We start from the raw sequence: 26,700 nt of genomic DNA, 5'->3' as shown, positions 1-26,700 counted from the left end.
AGAGGATTGATTTGTAGAACAAAAGCCCCTTTATTGGATCTACTCGGCCTCATTTCATGATAGTTTTCACGTGTCTTGTCTGTTTACTTTTGGTGGTTGTCATAGATGCGACTGAATCAATAAAAGCCTAACCCAGTTAGAACCCAAACTCAAGTTTCCTCATAATCCACATGAAAAAAAGACACGGGTGACCACAGATTATGGTGAAGAATACATTTATTGTTTTATTGGTGGTATGGTAGATTGGGTTTTGAATGTTTTGCCTCAAAGAAATGGAGCACCCGGAAAACATGTGTAGTGTATTGTTTCCTTATCTTCATTAGCAAAGACCGGCCGGACTGAAAGACCTTTGTGTCCCATTCTCAATCCACTGTGCTACAGGTAATAACTGGCTGCAAAACTGATTAAAACGTAATGATAATCTTATTTGCAGTCATACTCCTGGGGATGTGTGTGACTCTAGGGGTGAACTCAACAGATTTAGTCCCCGATTGATGGAACAGAGAGACACTATGTCATGATCAATTTGCCAATTATATAGAAAGCATCCTGCTGCAGAACAGAAGTATTAGGCCTTTGTTTTTTCAAACATACTGGTGTTATGTACCGCTATGTCATAACAGGACTGCTGTGGTGTTTAATCTGAAAGTAACCACAGAGGCATTAAGCCTCCCAGGCAGTTCTTGCCTTGAGGAAAAAGGTTTGATGATTTCCTGTAAATGACATGATATTATTGTAAAATAATACAGCATAATGAAGCTCATTCCATAGTAAGGGGAAGGTGTGCATGTCTGGCTGTGTGAGTTATCAGTCATCTGATTTGTCCAGGCTGCCAGCCGAGTGTTTAAGTGTTGGTGGTGATGAGCACAGCGTTCCTGTCATTAAGCTAATGGAGAGCAGACCTGCAGGTGTGAACTGCCTCAGCAGGCGGCCTGAGTCCAACATCAATTACATCTACACTCAGACACAAACACACGGGCACTGGGGTAGGGGCCTACCCCAAATATTCCTGCTGCTGCTGCTTCCTGTACTGGGTGCAGACAAATTGATTAAGCACAAATGGAAAGTCGATTAAGAACCAATTGACCGGTCTACGTGTGTGCATCACAGTTTAATATGTGGGCGCAGAGGGGATGCCACAGTCTTGATTGAGCATCTCTGAGCTCCCTGTTGTCAATAATTGGAGCTGATGAATATCTTGGCTCCTGTGGCATCTGGTCGATTAAGACAACTTTGAAATGCAGCAGGCAAATGAGCATTGTTACGTATCCGTCTATAAGTGTATGTCTCAGGCGGCTGGAATCTGATGGAATCAGAATAAAATGCTTACGGTAATTCTGGGACTTTGATGATTTGTTGGATCTATTTTGTATGATGATAGTCTGTTTCAATAATTTGGGACTAGAGTTGTAAACTCTGCTGCCCCCTCATGGTAGAAAGTTGCTTGGTATTTACAGTTGAGTTTATGTGACCTAAAGGCCAAATACAAGAGTCCTGCCTTTACAAATACATTAATACATTCCATTGTTTTTTACAAATAAGGCAATATTAAGTAGCAGTAAAAACATAAAGAGAGCTAGGAGTTCATTGTCATGCAAAACATACTTATATCTACTGATTGACAGGTCTGTTAAGCTCATCCCATTTTCATATGCTGCGCACAGGTACAGGCAAACAAGGTGTCACTGTTCATTGGGTCAATACTGACTGATGTGAGCTCTCAATTGTCCTTTGTTTTCGTCAACGATCCATTTTCCTTTCTATCTCAGGCCAAACAGGAGGAGCTGGAGGAGTTGAATAAGGAGCTGAGGCAGTGTAACCTGCAGCAGTTCATTCAACAGACAGGTGTGCTGCCAGCGCACACACACTCACGCACAGAGCTTCAGGAGCAACTGGAGCAGTTAGAACTGGCACATCTCCTGCAGGATGGATACAGGAACGGAAGTATGGATACAAATTACATTTCACCATTGTATACTCTGCCAGATGATGTGCCCTCTAAACACATTTCTGTCTCTCCGCCAGGCTATGACGTAACTCAACTGGAATCGCCGCCTCGCCCCACTGCCAAACAATTCCTGGGACATCCACGCAACCTGCAAAACCCTTTAGTGTCCAGTCTCAACCCTGAGGGTGTGTATGTGTGAGACCCTCCACCCCGCTCTGCTCCTCTCCTGCCCGTCCCCTGGCCCCAGAACCCCTTGCCCCCACTCTATCTACCCCAGCTTGATTGGGTGTAAGGCTTCATCTGCCGTTTTTTGGTTTTGGGTGTTGGAAGCATCTGTTTGGTGGAGGTTGCTGCTAATTATTTCGCCTCTTCCCTGTGCTCTACCTTTCAAAGGCTAAAAGATTTCTCCTTTGCACCTAACTTTCAGTATTCTGCTGATTCTTTTTCTTGTTTTTAACAGCTGACTTAACACATTCCTTACGTGAATTTTTTCACATATCCCTTCTTTAATTCTGTCGGTCTATTTATCCCTTTTAAGTTATCTGTACTCCCTGCCTTCCTCCTCTCTCACTGCTTTCGGACTAACATTCGCTACCCTCTTTATAATTTAATCCATCTGGGCACTTTCTCCTTTCTGCCCCCCTCTGTGAAACAGAGTGGCCTTCCCACCTTCAATTCAACAGTGATCTACCAACAGCCGCTTTTTCGTCGTATCTCCATGTAACAAAACGATCATCGCACTGGGAATGACTGTAGCAGACATTCTGATTGTAGCGCTGTTTTTATACTGTGACATGGAATGATATGAGAACAATGCCATTTCAGTTTGCCTTTTATGTATGGATACTATTTATATGTGAGGTGGGGTGTATCTATACAATGCCTTGTACTTTGGTAACACTTGACTTCCAAAGAGCAAGAGCCTTTTCACAAAAGGGCTCTGCAAAATGTATTGCACTGTCCCATTCTCTTCCTGTGTGAAGCCCTGGCCCTGTTTGCCTGCAGAAAAAAGTATCCTTCTAAAATCTCTTTCTGCTCGAAAACTATTTTATTTTATGAGCATATAGCCATTGACAGTCTATTTTTGTCAAGCTCCCTGCTAAATCAAGGGATACATTTTAAAAGTAGCGCAACAAGGCCATGGTTTGTTACGATATCTTTCTTCTTCTCCTGTGGGGTCGATGCGCCTGGTTCTTTTACTGCCATTACACCTAACGTTTGACCTGTCATAACTTGTGTTGTGCTTCAGTGTACTTACATAAGCACTTATAACAAACATCAAGCAAACATGAGGAGCTGCTGTTGCCAGTGCTTTTGTCGTTTCTATTATAAACAATACTGTTTTCAAGATAGGACCCTCTAACCACCTAAACCAATATTTACCTTATCATAGCACTTAGCATATTTTTATGGCTAGCTGACAGGTCAAACTGACGTGTGCGCTCTCTCCTAATTGTCTACAGTGTGGTGTTTTCTTTGTGGGATTATATATTTGCTCTTTGCTTGGGAAACTACATTTTAGTGTTTGTTTTATCAAAAAATAAGTCTGTCAATTCTGGCTACAAGACTTCAGTTATAGTCCGCAGCCCTTTGCTGGTAAAGGACCTAATAATTGGTCTTGTGTGCTAATGCTTTTCATGTGTGAATTTCTGGATTGACCTCAGTCGCTCCTGCTGTGTCTTAGCTATACAATGTTTTCTAAACAAAGGGATCATCATCCCCACTTATTTTTGTGTGTCTTGCAGTCCTGACATCCCGAGAGTCGTCATGGAGATAAAACATGGACCGCAGGGCCAAAGGAAAAGTTGTTCACTCTTCTGTCACTGTCAACTCTTATCAAACCCCTTTCTTTGTAATTCATTATTTAATCGAATATGATATACATACTGTATATACATAAGACAAATATATTTGAGTTTTGCTATTGTAAACACTGCAAAGTATCTGTATGAAATGTAAAATAATTTAGAAACCTTTTACCTAGAGCAATTATTACTATGACTGTATTTAAATATAATAAAATGTGCATTGTGTATAAGATAATCTTTTGTCAAGTGTTATTATGCCCTGTTCAGGAAGTCAAATTTCATTCTAATCATTCTTGTTACTTCAGTAACTAAGAGGAAGGTGCAGTGCTTCTGGAATACTCTGCAGTAAATAATTAACACCAGTGTGCACTTTCTAAAAATTACAGTGCCATGAAGCTCATGTGTGAAAAGCATTATGAATATGTTATAGGTACTAAAAGATGCATGCTCTCATTGCTTGTGATTTATCCATCATTTCGTGATCATTGATGGGTGTTTTTAAGCCAGTATTCACAGGTGGCCATAGGCGCCGATTTATATTTCTGCCGGTGGGTGCTCAAAACAGTGGAATCCCCCCCCCCCACCCCCCACCCATGGCATGACATGCACGGCACGTGGGTGCTCAGCCTTCTCCGTGGGTGCTCGGCCCGGAAGCACCCACGGAATCTGCGCCTATGCAGGTAGCTGATTGAGAGTTCACAAAGTTCACCCTTGGATGAAGAGGGAAATGTGGCAGACATCCTGGTATAGCAGCCCCTGCTGATATGGGTGATGTAACTCAGTAAGACATGTGACCAAAAAGGCACAAGGGCATTACAGAACTGAGATCATTTGCAAAAGCTGACAATTTATCTATTTAGTTGTAAATATACATTGATAGTTTTAAAGATTGTGTGTTTTGGTGTTTAAATAGGGATAATTTGTTTTTCGTAGAACCATAAAACATCTCAGAAGATTTTGTAAAAACAACTTGTAGTTTTGTTATATTTTACCATTTGTTATCAGAAAACAAACCATGATAGGATCAACACACAGTTCCACCAAGACGGCTACTGCACAACACTTTTGTCCTCCACCCCTTTCCTGTTTGTTTACCCTGGGGAGTAAATATTCTGTCTGTCACACACTGAGTGACGTGAGCCTTTCTTGTGCTCTGGTTTACCCCTGGCTGAAACCCTGTGCATTTCTATAAATACCGTATCTGGTCACACTTGCCCAGGGAAATCTTAAACGTGCACATATTTCCCTTTCCATTACAACATATGCACAAACTGGCATTCAAAAAGAGATGTCATCATAATGTTTTTTCAAAGTTCATTTCCACTTTGGGCCCTTGTTTACTATTGACAAGTATGTGAGATCCCCAGTTAAGATATTAGATTAATTATGTTGAATTGGATCTTACTGAGAAGATTTGGAGCCGTCTGGTTTGGCAGGGATTAGATAAGCTCCAAATCCTTGTTTCCCTCAGTCTGGACAAGCCCACAGCATGGTGCAACTCTGACCCCTAACTTCAAGGATACTTTACAAACAAGTCAAATAACAATGTCTTTCTCGTTGTATTTCCCTCTTACCAACTTCACATTGATCCTATTATATTAGTCTCACATACGTGAAATATATCAGACCCCCCTCCACTTTAAAATCTAAACCCACAGGACTCCAATCTCGTAAACAGGACATTAACAGATTATGATGATGCTTCAGGACACCACGCTGAGGGAATTATAATTGCTCTCTTTATAAACGCCATCCAAATCTACTATGGAAGTTGTCAGTTGAATCTAAAATGTGTTACAAAACTAAATGTTTGACTACTTTTGGATGAAGTGATTGATGAGCATTTCTAAGAAACAGGCAGTGAGTTTCCGGGAAAGAACGTCCTTGTCGTCTGGTGAAAGTGAACATCTGCACGTCCACATTATGATGATGAATGGGGCCACAAGTTAATGAGTCTGACATACTGCACTTATCTATTCCTCTGTGACACAATTAGAAACAAATGGGTATGAAACATCCTCACTGATTCTAAGAAATGCATTACATACAAAACAAGTAAGATACAGGATGCCACAATTGGTTGGAGTAGAAACTTTACTTTTCACTTTAAGAATACATTTTACAAAACCACATGTTATACAGATACAGATATTCTTACTTGGAACAAACGTGTAAATAACTGAAAATCGGCTTTATAGTAATGTTTATTTTCTGCGGGAGGACCCCCAGGGAACCTCTCTAAGAAGCCATAGAGGGCAGTTCAAATTAGGAATCAGTATCATTATCATGTCTGAGCCACACAGATGAAACAGAAACTGCAATAAAACACTCACCGAGAGTCTTGACAGTATGGCATTAGAGAGGTCTGCCCTATAGGAGCAAAAAAAGCCACTGGCCCTAAATAAGGAACAGTATGTGAACATAGGAGGAAGTAGGCTACAGTACACATGGACACCACTGGGAGGGCAGGCATAATGAGCAGTCATGTCCCAGCAGTGAGCATTGGGACATGATAAAGGGCTGCCTGTAGATCTACTGTAGGTGTTTGTCTGGTCCGGTGGTGGCTGGACTTGGGCGAGCCAAAAATATGAAGAATTCCCAAAACCAGGTTAGCCGCTGTCACACGCACAGTGGAACTGGCAACTGGCACAATGTGCGTTAGTCAGTGGCTTACCTGCTTTCAGATGTCAGATATGATACTGATAAGCATAAGTACACAATATGTGGAGTAACACTGACAAAGGCTGTGAAATACAACAGTAAAATCAGACACACGAAGAGTGAAATTGTAGGCTAGTTTTTCTAGACTATTTATATCACTTATATTTAGAAATACCGTTATTCAAATAATCACAAAACAAAGAATACATAACAATTCAATTAAATCGACAATTTTCTTCAACACTCTTTTGTCCCAACAATGTAGGCTACTTAAAAATACTGTTGGTTCACGATGTCCCGAAACACATTACAATGCTTTCAATTTAACGGCCATTAAAAGTTTCACAATAACCAGTACATGTGACAATTGTAAAGAAACTATTCAAGAAATAGCATCTAATGATGTGTTGGATGAGGTAAATAGAATAATGCCAATAGTGGCAGATAAATGGAGCTACTTACCATTCCCAAGTTTTCTTTTGGATACATTTTAAATGAAAAGAACATTTCGTGTTCGCCAACAGGACACCACAAACCATCTATCCGAACATCAAAATTGTTTTTTCTCTAAAATAAATCACTGTGCATGGTTTAAGTTAGGCGCATTCTGAGGATATAGTACACCGACGCTGAAGTTCAGCTCACTTGCACTATTCCCAACCCTGCCCACTCCCCTGCATCTGCAACCCGACCTGGTTATGCAAATTGGGAAAAAAGTGACAACACGTTCAGCCAATAAGCTGTCGAGTTGAAGTTAAATAGCCCACCCATTAAAAATACTCCGCGAATAACAATTCTTGGGAGGTGGGCTTTATAAGGGCCAGCAAGTTCAACTGATTTGAGAGTTATAGTTGGGGTGCGGCGCGTTCAGTTCTGCACGTCGTACATTAGGAATAAACCATTCTCTCGATAACAGTTTCTTGGCCTTACCAATTATTTATCACATACAGCAATGCGATGCAGGTTTCTTCACCGTTAAATAACAGTTATCTAATGCTGGAGTTGCTATTACAGGTGGGTCAAATGTGCTTTAAGCCGGTTTGGCAAATATTGCCTCTACCCCTACAGTGCAAAGTGGTTGAACTCGGCTTACTTGTGTACAGTGTTGCCATGAGCAGAGTGTGGCTGTGCACGTACCAAGGATGCAGCATGACAGTCTGATCTGATGATGACGACAAGGGGGAGGGCTATAATGATGATTTACACCATTAACGGAGTGAGGGTTTAGGATTCCTCTACAATTAAAATATTGATTAGATGACCCTTACATTTCAAAGTCGGGTGCATTTAGAGCTCCAATACCGAGCTTCTATTAGAGAGAAAATAATTATTGACATCCTAATATAGCACATAGGGATAGATCCACCGTCCACTTTATTAGGGCCCGAGCACTACAGTGTGAATAACCTATTGTAATTTATATTATAATTGTATCATCAACCATTTCGTCTGGAATATTTATGAAACAATCTCTTCTTTTAGATGTGCACGAAAACATCTCTTTATTATATTGACCCCTTGAACTTGTCAGCTGGTACATGTTGTTCTTTCTCTGATTCGTGTATATCATCAAACCACCTTTGGGGTTTAGTTAGGTCCATTCTCAAGCTTACTCCTGACCATTTTTTGACTGCAAAAACCCTGTCAGATTATTTACAGTCAGGATACACATAACCCCAGGGCCGGTTCTAGCCCATTGGCTGCCCTACGCGATATTGAGATTGTGCGCCCCCCCCCCCATGCACGTATATTTTATAAAATATAATATTACATTTTCATTCGAAATATGGGTTGGGGCATGTTCATTTAATTCAATGAGGGTTTTATATCCCATGCTTTAAAAAAATAATAAAAAATCGTTAATCAATGTTGTTAAAACAAAGATGTGTGCTTAAGGACGCCACTAGGGGGCGCCCCCCGCCAATTTGGCGCCCTAGGCGGTCGCCTTGATGGCCTGTAGGAAGAACCGGCCCTGCATAACCCCATAAACTCAGAAATCAGGATTACATTATTATGTAACAGTTTTTTCTTTTTTTGTTGCCGTGAAACTACCACCAGGGGGCGACAGTGGCACTTGTTAACTGTATTGGCTCCATGTGGCTTGTGACAGGTGTATCAACGAATTGATAATAGGCTGATTAACAAAATGTACAAGATTGTTGAGATTTTAAAGGAAATGTTTTCATTAGAAAGTAATAAGAAACGGGCACTATATGTGTAAGTTAAACTTGATTGCTTATATGAAATGTGCTATGTAAATACTATTGATTATCATTGTTATTGTTAATATTATTATGATAATTACTCACAAGGTAATCAAACATTTTTGTGTTGCATCCTTTATAATTTAAAATAACTTATTCTACTATAAATAGCACAACAAATAATTTAATTATTATTGTATCACGTGTTAAAATGGTTAAATTAGCTGGTGAAATGTGGTTTAGTACTATTATTTTGTCTTTATACTCTGATATACATAACTACTAAGCCTACTGTGATCTTAAATAAAGGAACACTGTCTCTTTAAGAGTCACAGCCTGAGTGCACTCTGCCATTTCCGTCTCTAACCAGCCGGTGGTGTCACTCAACAACCGTGGAGACTTCAAACATTTAAAATCATAACTCACTTTACTGAGTGGGGTAGGTTGGGTTCAAATGATTGTTTAATGCTCAAGTATGCCATTTCGGTTCTACGTTTTTTGGGAAATGTGTGTCAATTCCCCCACACAATGTAATAGTGCAGACTCTTAGGCAGCTTGCAACGTTAGTTGACATTCGCTAAATTTAGCTATACTGAGGCTAGCTAACACGTTACCCTGAAGCTCATGGTACTGGCCAGTGATATTTGTTCAATTAGAACAGCGTTAGAGCTTAGTCTCACATTCTTGTCATTGCATATATCTAAAATGTACTTATCAACACATATCATGGGTGCATATTGTATCGAAGGCACAGAGGACGCACTCTGTAGGCTGCGGTGATTTCTTCTTTGTTTACAAATTTAGCCATAGCATAGCATGCAGGCTGCTCCTAGCAAGCTAATGCTAGATAACCTTTAACTGTTTGTCTTCAAACAATACAGGTAATGTACAACATTTGGTTAAGTTAAAACTGCTGGTTTTTAGTTTTATAAACTGCTCAATACTTCCAAAATGTCAATTGTGCTCAGTAAGAAATACTTGCTTGGTTTAATGAGTCCGTTTACTGTCATTACTATAGTCCAATGACCAATTGCACACGCTTTATGATCATTTTACCTCTCTGCTCAAAGTCTCGGGCGAAATATTACCTTGTCATTCCAAATAGTCGGTTGATTGTCTTTCCATCATCTCCTGTCCTCGTTGAACAGTGAGTTGATTGGCATGTATGCTACCAAACCACCTCAGTCCTAATGATGTTCTGTCAGACCACTTGTGTCTTAATGGTTCAAATTTAGCTTGTTCACCAGACAAATCCAAACATATTCTGCTATTGAAACACTATCTGCAATTCTGCTCTATCTTCCAAGGATTCCTTAAGAGAAAAGCTGTCAGATAAATTGTTGAGCTGTTTTTCTGATGGTCAGCCATGGATGAAGATGACAGCCAAGAGGAGCTGATCAACCGCAGTACGTCCCACAGCAAAGGAAAAAGGCCTGCGTTGTGGGCCATCTCAGGTAGCTTGTTTAACATGTTTTTCATTTATAACATATGAGAGCATGAGAATGAATGATTACCTTTTTTAATCACAATTGCATTCCCTTCTGCAAGAGTATAGTATGAAGTTGATTTTAACCCATGTGTTTGTGTTCCTCTTAGATGAATCAGACAGTGTGGATGGGGAGTCTGAGGAGGGAGAATCCGACAGTGGTGAGGAAGAAGACGATGATCACCTAGGTGGAGAGGATGATAATGATGGTGATGATGATGACGAAGAGGAGGAGGAGGAGGAGGAGGAGGGAGAAGAAGAGGAGGATGGTAATTGTTATTGCATGTTACAAGATTGTTACAACCTTTTTGCTCACCTTGTATTTCTGATTTAGGCTTATATAGCCCAATAAAGAATACATTTTAAGCTGCTCTGAGTCAACCTGCACAAATATGGACATTTTTGTTAATTAATAAACCTTAGTTTGTCTGTAGAGTTTAAAGAAGACAATATACCTCTTCGATATGCACTACACACATGTTGCGGGAAATAAGTATAACATATGTGTTACTTACTACTTTTGTTTTATGCTGCAGCATCAATGAATGAAGTAAGTTCAATTTCATTCATAATAGATTTTTACCTACTTTTACTAGATGAGGAAGAACAGGAAGATGCTAAGGCTGAAGATGGAGCTTTAGGGGGACCCTCTGCTGATCTTGCCGAGATGAGCTCGGATGAGGATGCAGAGAAATGTCCCATCTGCCTTAACTCATTCAGCAGCCAGCCTGTCGCAACACCAGAGAACTGCGAGCACTACTTCTGTCTCGACTGCATCCTTGCATGGGCCAAGGTATGTCAGACTTAATGTTATATGAACCCAAAGAGAAAGCACGTTGTTATAAATACACGTTTTATCTGTTTCCTATTACTATATGCTTTACATTTAAGAAACATACATCTTACAAAGTTGAATTCTGTTAATTCTGATGTGTTTGTTTTCTGCTTCTTAGAATGCAAACTCGTGTCCTGTAGACCGTATTTCCTTCAACAGCATATACCTAAGGAAATGTTATGGAGGCAAAGTAAAGAAAATGGTAAGTACCTTTATTTTTTGTAAGCATAACTTTTGGAACATTTATTACCCTAGTTTAGTCTTTTAATTTAGGCTAATTGTTTATGTGGGATTGTTTTCTGCTTCAGATCACAGTACAAACGCCTGTGAAGGAAGGGCTTGAGGAGGTAGTAGATTTGGACCTGGAGCAGACCAACTGTGAGGTGTGTGGGGGCAGTGACCGGGAGGATCGCCTCCTGCTCTGTGATGGCTGTGATTCTGGGTGAGATAGATATTTTGTACTAAACTAGAAAGGCATTGAACAGCCCAGTCCTACACCAAGGCTGCTTCCATGAGATTGGTTCATAATGCTGCTCACTAACAAACTAAACTGAAAACATAACACAACCCCTTTCTTAATGTGTTGAATGTTGTAAGCTTTTGCCTTTATTACAGAAATCAAACCTGCTGTTGGATTTCTGTTACAACAGAGATATTTATTATGCCTTATTCTTCCATAGGTATCACATGGAGTGCCTCACGCCACCTCTGGCCTCTGTTCCTGTGGAGGAATGGTTCTGCCCAGAGTGTCAAGCCAACAACCGTCGCTCAAGTAAGCCTTACGTGTCTTCCTAATTTCAATATTCAATATCTTTGTGGAAATGTTCTTTATTTTTGTAACTCCTTTCAAACCAAATTATTAAGCAAAAAAAACTTAAATCTATTTCTTATAATATATCTAGTGGCCATTTTAAAGAATTGTTAGCACCACTCAGCATCTTTTTTACAATTCAGATCTTTAAATCTTTTTGATATATCAGGGGTTTCAGCTGAAGAACTTAGCGATACAGAGAGCCTTTCCTCTACCGCCCGTCCTACCACCAGTCGATCCCAGTTTGGTGCTGCAGGTCCCACCAGAGCGATCGCCCGAACTCAGCAGAGCGAGAGGGTTCGAGCTAATGTCAACCGTCATCGCATCACACAGGCACGCTCCTCACAGGTTTGGCATGAGGCGTGACGCTTCAGTCTTGGCTTATTTTAATTAACTTTCAGTAAAAGTGCAGGCTGGATTTTTGCTAACATGTTCCAGGAAGTTTGTTGTTGTGCAAATAAGATTTACTGACTGCATTTGTGACTCCTTTATTGTTTGTTTGGATAATGTTATTTAGTGCTTTACAGGAGAAATTATGGCATGGGTTTTTGACATTGAAATGCTCGTGTTGAGAAACAGTGCATGGGTTTCGGAGTTGTAATTATAAATAATGGTTTGTCAAAGTGAACCAATGGAGTACTGCAAACTTTTCCACTTCTAGTTTGCTCCCACGTATCTCATCCAATCCACTTGGCTGGATGACACTATTAACGCTGTGGTGGCCGGGCTCAACACGGCTGTGTATATACGGGACTTCACACCTCGTCCCCCAACTACTCACAGGCGCAAATCCAGTAAGTAATCACACACATACAATTTTACAACAGTTATTTTTGTCACACATTTAAACACACAAAAAGATGTGGCGGAAAGTAAAAGCAGGAAATAGCTATGAAGCGGAAATCATTTAATTTTTATTGTTGTTTGAACAGGAAAACGCAGAAAGGTCAGAAGAAAGACGACATCTTCTGCTAAAAGTAAAACAGGCAAAGTAGCAACTACAGGAGTGAAGAGGAGGAAACGGAGAGTGAGGAGGACTAAATCCAGAAAAAGGGTGAGTTTGTTATTAACTAGAGGTAATGTTATTTGGCTTTTTTTTTATTTTCACAAAAGTATAAATACAAAGGTTACTTCCTCTTGAATCTGTACGTTGATTTCTCTCTTAATAAACTCTATACCTGTGATTTCCTGCTAGATTTTGAAAAAGCCAGCCACTCCTCGAGGCCGTATCGCTAATAATCTCAGAATTGTAAAGGACAAAAAGGGCTCTGCGCTTCCTGCAGTGTATCGGCCAGCGGAGAACACGCTAAGCAACATGCGTGCTGACATCGGTGCAGCATCTCTCTCCATCCACGGGGATCCATCTGACCTGGATCCGTTTGTGGAACAGTAAGAATGCTTGTGCATATTGTGCTGCTGACCCAAATATCATTTTACAGACTTCAAATAACACAGCTGATTAAAGTAACACAAAAAGGATGTGCACAACAATAAAATGGCTAATTGGTATGACTTACGGTTAAAAAATGTTTTTCAAACAAATATTCAAATGGTCTGGGCCAGCATTATCATGAACGTTTATATGTGGTGATAACTTATTAAAGTATATAGCACATAATAAGATCCTTTTTCAGAGTGTAGCCATACATAGCTAACCAAATGCTATTTTAATTAACAAGCTAATTGTGTATTACATTATTCATTTGACCAGTGAGGAGGAGGAGCAGCAGACCCGCATTACGTCGTTGTTGGAGGCCAAGAGGACGAGGGATCTCTCGCTCCGCCCTGCGTTCTCACCAGCCTGTAGCTCGACCATTCACTGCAGGCCATTCCAGGTAACACCCCCCTCTCACCATGAAGTGTAAGGTTTCTTAAATTGAGCAGCTTCTGATTTTGAACCTCTTATTTTGAGTAACATGTTTTTGCTCATAAATCTCTAAAATACCTATCATTTAATGGTTGAAAATACCATTGTACATGGTGAACATACAGTATGCATGACATACGTGTGCATTACATGGTAGAAAATGCAACGATGACTGCTTTTTTTTAATGACAATTTACGTTTATATTATTGCAGTCTTTCATGAAAATATAATAATATATTGAGTTGTTTTGCTTTAAAATATTTCTGAAATATATTTTCCAAAATTATGAGCACATTATAGAAACAGACATTATTAAAGAACAAATCCAAACACTGCTTATGTGCATCATGATAGTTTCAGGTGTCTTGAATGTCTCAGTCTTTATCATCACAATGGTATCTAGCTTGAAATATGGCCGATCTAATTAATGGTTTGCTTTGCCACACCAGGAGAGGTATGGACGTGCCCCAATCAGGGGGTGTTGTTGAGGCGGCTCCTGTGCCCGACCTCCTTGGAAGCATCCTATCGGGACAGAGCGTCCTCTTGATGGACAGCTGTGATGTCGTTATTAATCGAGATGGATCCCTTAAAGCTACAAAGTCACGTAAGTGTGTGGCCCTCAGCAAGACGAAAGATCACACATCGTCTCACGTTGTTGCTGTTGAAATAGAGCTATTTAAATCAAGTCCAGTCTATTTTCAATCTGCAGACAGCAGCTGCTTGTGTTCTTGCACATGGATTATGAATTGTGAGCAGTTATTGTCAGCACATTGTGACTGATTGAGCCTGTAGTTCTCTATTTTATCGAACTCTGTGAGGTGAAAAATGCATGTGAGATGTGTACTTCGGCTTAGCAAGGCAATAACTGAACTTTTCATGTGTGTTTATTTTCTTTTTGTGTTGCAGTAATGCAATCTGAATTAAACCCAGGTCACGGCAATAGCTCAGGAGATGCCAGCACCCAGATCAGCCCAGTGATGTCACCCAACCAAGGAGACAGTTCTCCATCCCTCCCCTACAATGTAGACCAACTAGGATCCTCACACAGCTCCATGAGCAGACCTTTATCCCAGAGCTCTTCTCACTTAACCCCCCTCATGCCCCTGCAGACCGGCCACATCCGACCATCTTCTCATTCGGATTTACCGCCCCGGGGTCATCCAAGTTTGCAGCTACCTCGTCCGAGCAGACCCACGCAACCTCACAATCATCAGAGAAGTAACGGAGCCCCCAGCCCTTCGTCTTACATCCACCCCTCCCTAAGCACCAAGAGCAAGGGAATGGCCTCATCACAAACTCAACAAGCCCCCACAAAGCCCATGTGGGTAGATGTGTCGGTGCTTCCTAGGATACCAAAAATAAAAAGGGAGAACAATGATGTCACAAATAATGGCACAAGTCAAGATGGCCGTGATCGTAGCAGCAGCAACAGCAGCAGGGGAAGCAGCAGCAATTCTAACCCCTGTACTAACGGTCACAGCCTACCGGAAACAGGCATGAACAGTCTGGCTGGGGACAGGGGACGGCAGCGAAGTGTAGACCAGCAGAAGGGCAGGGCCGACGGTCAGAGGCAGAGGCCTGATGGAGCCGGCTCTTCTTCAGCCTTCTCCAACTCCTTCTCCTGCTCTTCCACGTCCATCGGCTCTTCTGCCAGCCAGCCTCGTTATTCTGCGTCCTCCTCATCTTCCTCATCAGTGAGTTTCCGCATTAACTCAAGTGGGAACACGTGGCAGACGAGGCAGCTAGGCAGCTCGTCACTCCCTGCTGCTGGAGGCAGTACGCACCCGACACGGGCACAAAAGGAAGACGATGCCAAAAAGAGACAGCTGCACAGGGATAAACAAAAGCTGCTGGCATCGCGTACACCGATCAAACAGGAAGAAAGCAGTGATACTATCTACGATCCTTTTGATCCCACTCTGTCAGACTCCAGCAGCTCAGACAACGAAGCTCAGGGTGTAACACTGCATGGAAGCTCTGAAAAAGCCCCACGTGAGGAGAAGGCTTCTAGTTCAGTAAACAAGGAGCAAAGGAAGCAGGTTACTGTCAAAACCGAACCACAGGACATTGAGGTCTCACAGGAAGAACTAATGAGAGACAATGCTCAGGAATCCACATCACAGGGGGTCAGATTCTCAGAAAAACATGTCAAGGTAGAAACAAAATCAAAACTCAAAGATATTAAGTCTGAGAAACCAACATCACTAGCCACTAAAATTAAGAAAGAACCAGTGTTGGATGAGGCAGGGGGAGCTGAAAGAATAAGTAGCAGCGTTAAGGGTGAAAAGACAGTAGACACTGCACCACCTGTCCAACACAGACTGGATCTTTCCAAGAGTAAGAGAGAAGAGGAGAGTGGACGGAGTGCTGCAGCATCTAGCTCTACTCCCACCAAGAAGGAACACAAGCCAGAAACTAAATCAGACTCAAAATCCTCTCCAAAGTTAAGAGATTCGGGCCAAAAGAAGAAGACTTTCCAAGCTATGAAGGAGAGGCACTCTTACAGTCCAGAGACAGACAGAGGCAAGAGAGGAGACCATCAAGGATCAGGCCCAGGAGGCAGACCCAAAGAAAAGGAGAAGGAAAGGACTTCCAGGCGGTCCAGGTCCAGAGAGAGGACTGGCGCACACTCAATCTCTGAAAGCTCTCAGTCCAAGTCCCCTGTTAGGAAACTCCCAAAGAGACGGCGAGCCCGGTCCCAATCCAACGACAGGAGGGGATCTGGGTAAATATCTAACACTTTGTCCAATACATTACTGGTATCAAATATTTACTTTTTGCTGTTTGACGTTGTTTGCTTCTGTTTTTGTCTCTCATTACTGATTTTAGGTCTGGTTCCGAATCTAGCAGCAGAGAGCGTTCAAAAAGAAAGAAGCCTTTACGAAGGAGCAAGGAGAGAAGTGATGGCAGAGACGGTGATAGAGGCCGAGAGTCAAAGGACAAGAGACGTGGTCGGTCTCGCTCAAATTCACGCTCGAAATCACGGTCCAGATCCGCATCCAGGGAACGGAAGAGTGATCGCACACGACTGCCACAACCATCTCTCTCCTCCAAAGACAAGGAGGACTCGCGGTCAAAAGACAAGAGGAGACGCCGGTCCAGATCCAGCTCAAGAGAGAAGAGGAAAGAAGAAGGGTCTTCATCCAAGAGCGCTCAGAAAACGTCAGGGTCCCATGCTTCGTCCTCTAAAGACACAAAACAGTTACATGAAAATAAAAAAGAAAAGGATGTACCTGTAAGCTCCGTCAAAGAGGAAAAATTGATCAACCAAAAGACTCCCTCCTGTTCCGCTGTGTCTGAAATTAGAAAGAAAGACCATAAGGCAGAGAGCCAGGACACGAAAGCAGAACAAGCAAAAGAGATCAAGGTTGAAAAAGAAATAAAGAAAGAAAAGCGACCATCTCTTGATATGTTTGAAGATTATTTTATTAGTAAACCGATTAAGAAAGAACAACCTGACATTCATGCTTTCATGATTGCCAAAAGCGTAGATGAGAAGGAAAACAAAGAAGACCCTTTCTTTACTGAGAAATGTGAAATCAAGACAGAGACTCGTCAAATCCCCATGATCAAATCCGAGCCAACATCCCCAAAAGCCTGCCATTTACCCCCTACCCCCTTATCTTCCTCCCTGACCCCACCTGTCACAGCAGATGGTCTCCAGGATACAGTGTCTGTGTCTGACCCAGAGTCAATGTCCTCCAGAGAACAGCCTGTTGGGATGACTGTCCCTGTCAAGCAGGAAGTCCAGCAACCCTCAGACTCTGACGACGACTTTAATGTCGATGTGATGCTGGACAACCTGGACTATGTGAAAACCGAGCACACAGAGGATAGCGGTCTATCCATCAAACAGGAGAAGGAAGGAGAGGAGGGGAGGGGTGAACAGGTCTCGACCATAGCTGGAGCCAAATCCAAGTCTCAGGTGAAGAGGGTCACCTGGAATATACAGGAGCCTGAGGGGCTTCAACCAGAAAAGAAATCTGCAAGCAGTAAGTAAATCGCTTTGATATTTTGTCTCGCTGTTACAGATCATAAAGTGTATTTTTACTTTCAGCTAAATGTTTGCATTTAAATCTCTCCTGACAGAGCTGTCTCTGTACAAACTGAAGCTGAAGCAGGAAGGAGCTCGCAGACCCTCCTCAACAGGCCAGACACCCAGTCAGGTGGGACAGCTATCACCTAATTGTGATAGAAAAATATTATCAGAGTTTCATGTGATTCAATAACCAGAAGGGGGCAGTGTTTATCTATAAAAGAGCAAATGTATTTTCTGGGTAAAATCATGTGATGGAAACTAAAACTGATACTGAGATCATTTCAGAGTAAACGAAAGTAAAAGCTATTGTCTAAATATCTGCTGTCAACAGTTTTCGATTCAGTAGCTTAATGTAAAAATAAGTCCTCACCAGTCTTGGAATTTCGTCATTTTAGGGGCAAAGCCATTTGGCCTTTTGTGTCGCAAATTTTTTTAGGGCACAAAGGCCATTTAGGGAAAAATGTGGATTTGGAGCTTACAAATAAACAACTTAACTTTCTGATAATAAAACACACACGCATGAGATGGAAAACAAATTACTTTTTTACTACACTGCCCATTGAATAGAGTAGTTTCATTCAATATGTGCGGCCAAAAACAAGTCACAAGAGGAGCAAAGCGCTCGGAGCCAGACTGAAACATCATCTCATAAGTCAGAGCTGATTGACTTTAAGTGTGTGTGCGAAAAGTGAAGTTATGAAGAGGAGACGAGAGAGCTAAGACTACATCACCAGCAGGAAATAATACAAACAGAAAATAAAAGAAGTTGACCATCTAGTGGAGCTTTGGTGAGCGGAAGTATAGTTTATGTATCGATGGATCGATTGCTATTGTAACCACGGTGACGAGTGTCTGTGTTTTCCTACAGTCTGATGTTTTCATGCTGAGGCATCACGGTTGTTGTTATTGTTTAGTTTTGCTTTGTGATAGCGCTCTTTACTCCATGTATTAAGGTACAAAAAGCCTTTATATATCTAAGTTGTTCGTGCCCCACCAGTTTTGTACATATAGAAACGCCACTGGGTGAGGGGAAGGGAGGTTCCTAGAGAGAGAGAGACGGGGGAATGCTATGGGAGAGCTAACAGTGTATGTGTGTGCGAGTGATAATTAACGTTCTTCTTTGTTGTTTTGGCGTGGTTACGGACAACATTAACCTGTCTCAGAAGTGAATAAACTCACGGACAAAAGGAGACACGAGGCCTCCTTGTATTCTTATAGCGAGACGCTGCAATGATGATTGAATGATGCGACGTATGACATGTGAGGTGCGCTTAACCAATCCAAGCTACAGGGACTAATGCAGTTCAGAGCCCAGACCACTGCTCTGACACTTTTAAAGCAACTTCGAGATTTTAACAGTAACAGGGTATGGTGACCTTAGGACATACAATTATTTTCAGGGCATCACGGCCAGACCGAGGTGCATTGAAGGCCATGGCCACCGTCAAATTCCCACCCTGGTCCTCACCATTATAATCCTCTACAGACATGTCATATACAGTATACAATTTTTGATTATCAAATAAAGTGAGAAATGTTGATACTTTGTCCCGGATTGTAGGACATGGCAAGATTTGATTATAGTAAGACATTTTTCACAATTGTATTGACAAATTGATATATTTTCAGCCCTAAATGATTGAATCTGTCTTTTATTCCTGCCTTGTGTAATCTTTTTTCTTATCGTCCACATCATTTTTTGTTGACTTCCGCAGGACATCACTGCGGCTGTCAGTCAACCCTCCAAGAGAGGGGCTGTTAGTACCTCCTCTAGATCTGATGGAGTACAAGGAGAGGCAGAGGTAGGGGATCTATGGGCTGAATATAGCACTTATTCTGTGATATTATTTTCTTTAGAGTAAATGTTATAACTCTTTTGTGATTCGATTAACCCTACCATCAGTATTTGAAGAAGCTGCACATGCAAGAGAGGGCTATAGAAGAAGTGAAGCTTGCCATCAAGCCTTTCTACCAGAAGAGAGACATCAACAAGGACGAATACAAAGAGATCCTACGCAAAGCCGTCCAGAAGGTGAGTAAAACATTTAGCTAAGATACTGAAAGGTTTGTCATCACTGCCCAGAGCTTTTGAGTCATCATCTGAGTCAGTATTTCCTGAGAACAGGTAATATGTGTAATAATGCTTTTGCTCCTGGTCACCAGGTGTGCCACAGCAAGAGTGGGGAGATCAACCCAGTGAAGGTGGGCAATCTGGTCAAGGCGTACGTGGACAAATACAAACACGCTAGGAAACACAGGAAAGACGAGGACTTAGGGCAGGCACAGGAGGCTGATGATATGAAAATCTGTGACAGCCCATGAGGAGGCAAACATTAAGGACATCCACACCCACTGCTAATACTAACTCATTCACCATGTTTAACTCTGAGTCATATTACTGGCTGTGATCTCCAACTCTACAATCACAATGGTAAACTAAGATGATGGCTAGCAGCTTCAAGATTTTATACAATATCAAGGTTTCTGAATTTTGAAGACAAACTTTTTGGTTGAACAGCACCTGGTGAAGTCTTTTGCTTAGACTGTCACTGCCAAGAACTGGACCCTTTTGTGTTGTTCATCTCAGAAACAGGAGGCCTGGAGGTTGTGCCTTTTTTAAAGAGGCAAATCTCAAAACCCCTCCCATGGAGCCAGAAATCAGGTAAATTCGGATGCAGCTCAGGTTTTCAGTTTCACACGGCTTTTTATGGGCGCATTTATCAGTTACAAACCGTTTTGTTGGTTCAGAAGTGGTAGAATAATATGCACAATTTGCATATTTAAGACATTTGTGACATTAAGGAACAACACTGTTATGCAATTTTTGTAGAAAGTGTACCTGTAAAGATATTAAACCATTTTAGATTTGGTTGTAAATAATATAGATTTGATATATCCACTTATTTGTTTCTTTCACCTGTGTTGCGAATGACTGATTATTAATGGTTGTAGTTTATAGAGTGGACCGGTTTCTGTTTTGTATTATCCGTCTTCCACATCCCCTTCTATCCACAATGTTTAATGAGCTAAATCCAGTCCAGCATGCTGCAGGCAAATTCTGGCTCCGCAGTTTCAACAGTCACTTCGTTTTAAGGCATATTTATTGTCTTATGTTCGAGGCTGATCTTTAGCTATGTTTAGAAATGTGAAGGTTTATCTAGGGAATCATGTTTTTACCAAACTACTAGGAAAGAACATGCACTATTTTTCTCAGTAAAAGAGATTTCATTTGTTTTTGCGAAATTCAGTTTTAAAACAGTTGTGACTACTACTCCGCATTACTGTAAGTATATTATAGTTTGAAGTGGGAAAAGTTATAATGCAGACTTCATGTCCCAATAACTCAATGGGTTTCAGTCCCATTATCTTACAAAAACGATAATTTCTATATATTTGTTGCTGTCTTACGTGGTGCGCTCATGTCCAAATACCTTTTAATTCGTTTTTTTTCTTGTGTGTAATGTAAGAACATTTTTTATTTGCATTAAACCATGGTTTTTGAGATCAATTTACAGTCCATAAATAAGAACAATAGGACATCACAGCAATTTCCAAGGTATGTGTTACAGAAAGAAACGTAAAGCTTTTGTTGGTGTGTCTGCCATACTAACAGTGATCACAGCTTCATTATGACTGCTTTGTGTGTCTTAAAACTGAACCTCACTCTCAGCCTTCTTTGCTTTCTTTTACAGAAATGTTCATGAGGGAGTCTCCCTGTGTGTCTATAGCAGTTTATTTGCAAACTGTAAAGGTGGATTATGAGGGTGGTCTGACTTGCCTTGTACTTTGTCAAGTTAAATCCGCTTTATAAACCCGAGAAATAGGAACGAAAAATGTACAAAAACAGGTGCTCATGTTTATCTGATTGTATTTTACTTTTTTCCGTATTTACTTCAGACAGGCCAGGTGTTTTTAAGAGGGAACACTAATGATAATAAATCACTGATGATGAATAGGGTTTGTCTCAAGTTAATATTTTTTCTCGTGTCAATATTTCAGCTCAAGGAGTTTCGTGCTTGAAGTTCATATCATCATAGAGATGGCACTCTCTCAGTAAGTGCCTCAAATGTATTTGTGTTACTTTAAAACAGCCCCATAGACCAAAGACACACGATTCTGTTTTAATTGAAAACTCGACATCTTTCTCTTTGTCATTATTTATGACTACTTAAGGTCTTTCAATGTTTATTCTTTGGGGTAAAAAGGTTTGATTTCACTTATAAGAAAGCAGTACACTATAACCTAATTGAATTTATATTGATCAGTCATACATTCTCTGAATATTACCTCCCAGCATTTCCGAGTCCTACACTGCAGCATAGTGCGAATGAACTGAGACGTCATTCATATTTAAACCTGTTTATTTAATATCTTAACAATGGCAGTTCTTCAGAGAGATTTTTCAAGTGTGAAAAGTGCAAAAACACAAAGTGTGAAAAAGTGTAACAAATTCACCAGAAACAAGGAAACATTTCAGTCAATGGCAGCGTGACTCATACATAAACATACATCCACACACTGTTGAAGCATTTTACAAGCTCATAAATATTGTAAAAACGTAATAGCATATGAAGGATTTACCATCATTTTGGGCCACATTCTGTTCCTACATACATATATAATATTAATTTAACCTTACATTTCATTAACAGTTGATTCGACATTTACAGTAATCATATAAAAGTGTATTCTAAGGCACTGGAGTAATGTTACAGTCCAATAGTAAAGGAGCTCATATATACTGGTGTAGTGATAAAAATGTGTTTCCCAACATTTGTGACTGATGAGAACAGGAGGCAATGTAAATCAGCAATGTGTTTGGTCATTGATGGTATATTATGCATTCTTCATCCTAATTCCTGGTCTTTCTGCTTCACCTATGACACATTCAACACTTAAACAGTTTGACAACTTTTTCGTGTAGCTTGGGGGCAGAGCAGGGTGTGGTCCCATGGATAGTTGAAATTGAAAAGTTTGAGAGATGTCACATCTGAGGTTGAAAAGGTGCAGCCGCCCTCGCTGACTCTTCAGCTATGGGTAGACTAAAGACGTTGTTAATAAGATCATAGAGGCTGTTGTGTGAGATCTGTAGGCTGACATTGGTGCTGTGAAGAGACGAGGCCCCCTCCATTTGGGCGATCTCATGAAAGTGTCGACAGATCAGAGGGACCACCTGGGGGGGTGAAGTGACACATTGAGAAATTTTACAACACATAAAACTTGCATAAAAGGGAGCCGATCTCCAATCCTGTATGTGTCTTTGAGGTGAAGTTGAGGAAACTAAAAAAAGAGCGTTACCTTGACTACGATCAGCTTCTTCTCCAAAGGTTTCCCATCAGGAAACTTCTCTCCAAAGCACATGTTGATGGCGTATTCAGGAGAGCCCCCACTGCTCTCTTTAAACTGCTTCAGTTCTGAAACAGATACAGATGGAAACATTTATTCCACAGTGCAACGTGATGCTGGCTTCACACAAAATGTAACAGTTATTAAACATGCTGTAATTTTGTTTCTACTGTATAAAAAGCAAGAGATTTATACATACCGTGCACATACTTCTCAAAGCTCAGGAGCGTCACCATGGTGTTGGGGGGCAGCTTGCTGGGGTTGGGGTGAGCCACACTGGGATCACTGGTGCTTGCAAACACATGGCACTTGTCCTGCCTCCAGGCATAGATACCAGTGTCTCGTACCTCCAGGAATAGACCTCTCTGGATGCTGTTCAGGATGCGGTTAGTGTACTCAACCTGGTGTAAAGAAAAGGGTTGGATATCTCACTTTGGATCAAAGTTTGGATCAAAGCAGGAGATTTTTTTCAAACTTGTTCCTTCAGTTAATGCTTTACTTAGACTAAACTTAAAGCTAAACTGTGACGTTTTTTACAATCAGTAGCACTAAAAGCAATGTATTTACAAGTGGTTTCCCCATTTTATTGGTTTTGTGCATGGACGAAAACGCTGGTGATGTGAAACCTACATGAAACGTATTCACTGTATGCCACACTGACGGTTTTAAGGTTTTGGTTGGTTGGATATACACAATCTCAGTTGTACAGATAACAAAACCCGATTCTCTGGTAACTGGTGTATTTCAGTACAGTTGTCGGATTTATTTACATAGAGGCCTATTTGATGTTATCATGTACCTGCTTTTGGTCGAGCAGACTATCAGTGGAGGGGAAGCAGAGATGATGGGCGTTGAGCTCAGGCACCTCATGGTGGTAATGGAGCTGGAGAAGGGACGTGGTTAATGTAGTCTTCAGCATTTCTCTTTTCCTGTAGTGGATGGAGATCTCCAGGTCATATATACTCGGCTGCAGAGGTGAATTGAGGACTTGCGGAGGGTTTACTGTAAAAAAAAAATTGAAATACATCACATCTTTATAGACAATAAAGGATTTGATTTTATCAGGCGGAACATTTCCTTACAGTAGGCAGACTGCTCTGGTAAATGATGTGGGTGGCTCTTGGCCGCTACAGGATAGCTTTCAGGGACAGCTGGATTGTGCTGAGCATAGTCTTCTGCCCATAGTTGCACATCTATTAAAGAACAAAAAACATTTAACCTTCATTATTGACCATGTAAAACTAACAGGTGGAGAGGACATTCCTCTATGACTTTATGGTATTGCTTTTTGCATAACACACTCTACCTGATGGCTGGTTGCCAAGATCCAAGGTCATGAAATTGTTCAGAAGAATTAGCTGTTTGAAAGGAAAAACCATAGTATTGAGGCATTTAAGTATCTAAGGGAATAAAAAACACCACAAAGAAAATCAGTTTGATATTACAACCCAGGTAATATTGCACCTCATTTTCTGAGGGTTGGTAATCTGTGGGAGACGTGTATATGTCTGGATTCATGTCAGCATCCTCCTGGGATTCTTGTACTGGCTGACTTTCACGGTTGTCTGCTGATAAAGAAAACAAGGGCAGATTAATAGGCATTCAACTGTAAACAACGGAAGTAGAAGACTCGGATTAAGTGACTCATTTTACAGTCATGGTTGATGAGCTCGTAGATTTTATGAGGGTCGTCATTAATCTTGGAATTATCTTTTATCATCTTGAAGTGTTTAGAGAGATTGTTGAGAGCGCATCGGAAGTTGGTTTTCCACCTGGCCTTGTCATTGGGGAACTCGTTGATTTTTCCACTCGCGATTGCCCAAGCCTGTTAACCATAAAGGGGAAGTTAAAAACAACTCCATATGCTCACATTATTTATGTTTTCACTTTCCAATTGAAATATGATCACTTGGACGATTAAATGAGATTGCATATGAGACATCACTTCAAGTTCTTTGTATGGACACTAAAATTGTTGGATTTCTACTTAACACGAAGTAACAAAGTATTTTTAAACAAAGTACATTGTGGTATTGCTACTTTTATTCAAGGGAAAAGGAAGTGCAACGTCGGCATGCTCTAATTGCAACTCCAAACACCTGCCATTATTAAAAAGCGTCATTATGACATGAAGGAATCTCTAATGACCTTATCTTACTTGGGAGTGTTTGTAAATTATTCTACTATTTAATAAGATGTCAGCAAAGCCATCAACATTTTATATAATCACACTATGCCGGATCAAACGATACATGTAATTGCAGTTGCAGGTGTAATACGAGCTGTTCAACCTACCCGGAATATTTTACTGTCCTCATCATTGCAGTCCCTTCTGGAGTTGTGCTTCCAGGGGACTCTGAACTTGTTTCTGCTCACATAGCATAGGCCCGGGTACTGGCTCGTCCCAACCTGTTCTATGAGCCAGCTGGCAAACGAAGGCTTTGGAAGGCTGAGAGGAAACATGACAGATCAGTACAATTGTTCTTTAAATGAGAAATTTCACTAGAGCAAAGACAGGAAATGGACTCAAAAACCTAAACCACACATGCAGTGTGGTAAAAGCTACAAGCAGCTTAGACAGAAAGGTTTTTCTATGTTTTTATGTTGATATAAAGATGAAATACACATTCAGCACCCTGTTATACTCTACATCAGGGGTGTCCAAACTTTTTTCACCGTGGGCCACAATCAGAAAAACGCACGAAGAGCTGGACCACTCACTAGAGGTGAGGTATATTGCCTCATAAGTTAGCTAAATCAATAAAATGTAGATCAATTATTGTTGATACTTGAAAATCCTTTAAGAAAACCAACGGTCTACAACATAGCTCTAAGATTGCTTATAAAAAGAGAAACTAGGAAGGGTAGTTTTTGAAGCTTGTTACGAGCTAAAACTAAAAATACTTTCAACTTTGACATAATTTATTTGAAAAGTGGGCTTATTAACACACACAATACTACTGTGAAATGTATTTTGACATATATATTTAAGAAGTACAATATAAGAAAACTCAAGTTTCGGGTTGGGGCCATATTCCATTATACTTTGGAATTTGCTGAGGGCCGATATAAAATGCCCCGCGGGCCGCATTTGGCCCCCGGGCCATAGTTTGGACACCCCTGCTCTACATGGTCGGACCAGACAGTTCTAGTAACATGCAAACTCATTCAGCACAATTCAGCCTACAAAAAGATTTAGTTAAATCATCTCACATATCAGGTTTGACTACTTCACAATACATTACATTCGCACCAAAACAAACAAAGGCATAATAAAATAAGGAAGAGAGGGCACAGATGAGGCCATCCCTACCTTTGCATTTCTCGGTAGATGTGTTACTCTCTCCAGGGTTCTTGTGGCTCTTCAGAAGCACCTTTGCTGATTTTATAGAAACAGAACCAGTGGCACTCCGCGATGTTTTGATTTCTCCTCCCCCGTGGGAGGGCGCAGCTACTCAGGCATTTCCAATGCACAAATGGGTGAGTTCGATTTAAGAAAAAAAGCAAGACGTTACATCCTTACGCAGAGCGTTCAACATACTTTGAAGCCACTCCCGAAGGTTACATTTAGGGCACGCTCTGCAGACCGGATGCAGAGATGGGAGGGTTGGAATAGGGAAATTTCTCCTGGTGAGGTAATAAAAGCAAACTGAAAGTAGCTTTTGCTGGGTGTTTTGTCACGTAATGTGTTCTT

The 26,700-nt window shown here is 41.0% G+C and overlaps 3 protein-coding genes and 1 long non-coding RNA gene across 8 annotated transcripts in view; 2 read left to right on the top strand and 2 right to left on the bottom strand.

Moving 5' to 3' along the window:
* Positions 1 to 3,991, top strand: part of LOC134880063 (ras association domain-containing protein 8-like) — a 32,550-nt gene extending 28,559 nt beyond the window's left edge. For all 3 annotated transcript variants that reach the window (XM_063906772.1, XM_063906781.1, XM_063906765.1), the window contains 3 exons: positions 1,770 to 1,944; positions 2,026 to 2,133; positions 3,694 to 3,991. In XM_063906772.1, the coding sequence (XP_063762842.1) occupies positions 1,770 to 1,944; positions 2,026 to 2,133; positions 3,694 to 3,725 (315 nt within the window). In that variant the 3' untranslated portion in view covers positions 3,726 to 3,991. The remainder of the gene's footprint in view (positions 1 to 1,769; positions 1,945 to 2,025; positions 2,134 to 3,693) is intronic.
* Positions 3,992 to 5,832: 1,841 nt separating this feature from the next.
* LOC134882382 (uncharacterized) lies at positions 5,833 to 7,049 on the bottom strand. Its single transcript, XR_010168150.1, has 2 exons — positions 6,880 to 7,049; positions 5,833 to 6,399 (listed from the first exon to the last, which is right to left on the bottom strand). It is a non-coding gene; the product is annotated as an uncharacterized LOC134882382 (long non-coding RNA).
* Positions 7,050 to 8,978: 1,929 nt separating this feature from the next.
* Positions 8,979 to 21,613, top strand: phrf1 (PHD and ring finger domains 1). The gene is given in 20 exon segments (XM_063904468.1): positions 8,979 to 9,060; positions 9,929 to 10,075; positions 10,218 to 10,376; positions 10,704 to 10,900; positions 11,061 to 11,144; positions 11,251 to 11,384; positions 11,623 to 11,714; positions 11,923 to 12,101; positions 12,415 to 12,547; positions 12,686 to 12,807; positions 12,949 to 13,142; positions 13,465 to 13,516; positions 13,518 to 13,588; positions 14,071 to 14,225; positions 14,528 to 16,346; positions 16,451 to 17,613; positions 17,711 to 17,787; positions 19,376 to 19,462; positions 19,564 to 19,692; positions 19,824 to 21,613. Coding segments are annotated over 19 exon segments (5,094 nt in total). The 5' UTR covers positions 8,979 to 9,060; positions 9,929 to 9,987; the 3' UTR covers positions 19,983 to 21,613.
* Positions 21,614 to 22,010: 397 nt separating this feature from the next.
* irf7 (interferon regulatory factor 7) lies at positions 22,011 to 26,571 on the bottom strand. Of its 3 annotated transcripts, XM_063904493.1 has the most exons (10): positions 26,320 to 26,571; positions 25,302 to 25,455; positions 24,660 to 24,831; positions 24,471 to 24,574; positions 24,313 to 24,364; positions 24,089 to 24,199; positions 23,806 to 24,008; positions 23,206 to 23,407; positions 22,959 to 23,074; positions 22,011 to 22,833 (listed from the first exon to the last, which is right to left on the bottom strand). In XM_063904493.1, the coding sequence occupies exons 1-10, from the start codon at positions 26,325 to 26,327 to the stop codon at positions 22,645 to 22,647; spliced, it is 1,311 nt and encodes a 436-aa protein (XP_063760563.1). In that variant the 5' UTR covers positions 26,328 to 26,571; the 3' UTR covers positions 22,011 to 22,644. The 3 variants fall into 3 exon arrangements, with proteins under 3 accessions (XP_063760563.1, XP_063760547.1, XP_063760556.1); XM_063904477.1 differs by lacking the exon at positions 26,320 to 26,571 and having other exon boundaries at positions 25,302 to 25,469; XM_063904486.1 differs by lacking the exon at positions 26,320 to 26,571 and having other exon boundaries at positions 24,471 to 24,571; positions 25,302 to 25,469.
* Positions 26,572 to 26,700: the final 129 nt, after the last annotated feature.

The sequence above is a fragment of the Eleginops maclovinus genome, chromosome 2 (genome assembly GCF_036324505.1).
Source record: "Eleginops maclovinus isolate JMC-PN-2008 ecotype Puerto Natales chromosome 2, JC_Emac_rtc_rv5, whole genome shotgun sequence".
NCBI classification, from domain to species: domain Eukaryota; kingdom Metazoa; phylum Chordata; class Actinopteri; order Perciformes; family Eleginopidae; genus Eleginops; species Eleginops maclovinus.
The sequence above is the reverse complement of the archived record's forward strand: the minus strand, read 5'-3'. Positions and strand labels throughout refer to the sequence as shown.

What these genes read in the sequence shown, in the direction of transcription:
- irf7 (XM_063904477.1), bottom strand. Translation starts at nt 25,469, where the DNA reads ATGTTTCCTCTCAGCCTTCCAAAGCCTTCGTTTGCCAGCTGGCTCATA. An exon ending in AGGACAGTAAAATATTCCGG is followed by an intron (nt 24,832 to 25,301) that starts GTAGGTTGAACA and finishes TATGGTTAACAG; the next exon opens with GCTTGGGCAATCGCGAGTGG. An exon ending in CTTTGAGAAGTATGTGCACG is followed by an intron (nt 23,075 to 23,205) that starts GTATGTATAAAT and finishes TATCTGTTTCAG; the next exon opens with AACTGAAGCAGTTTAAAGAG.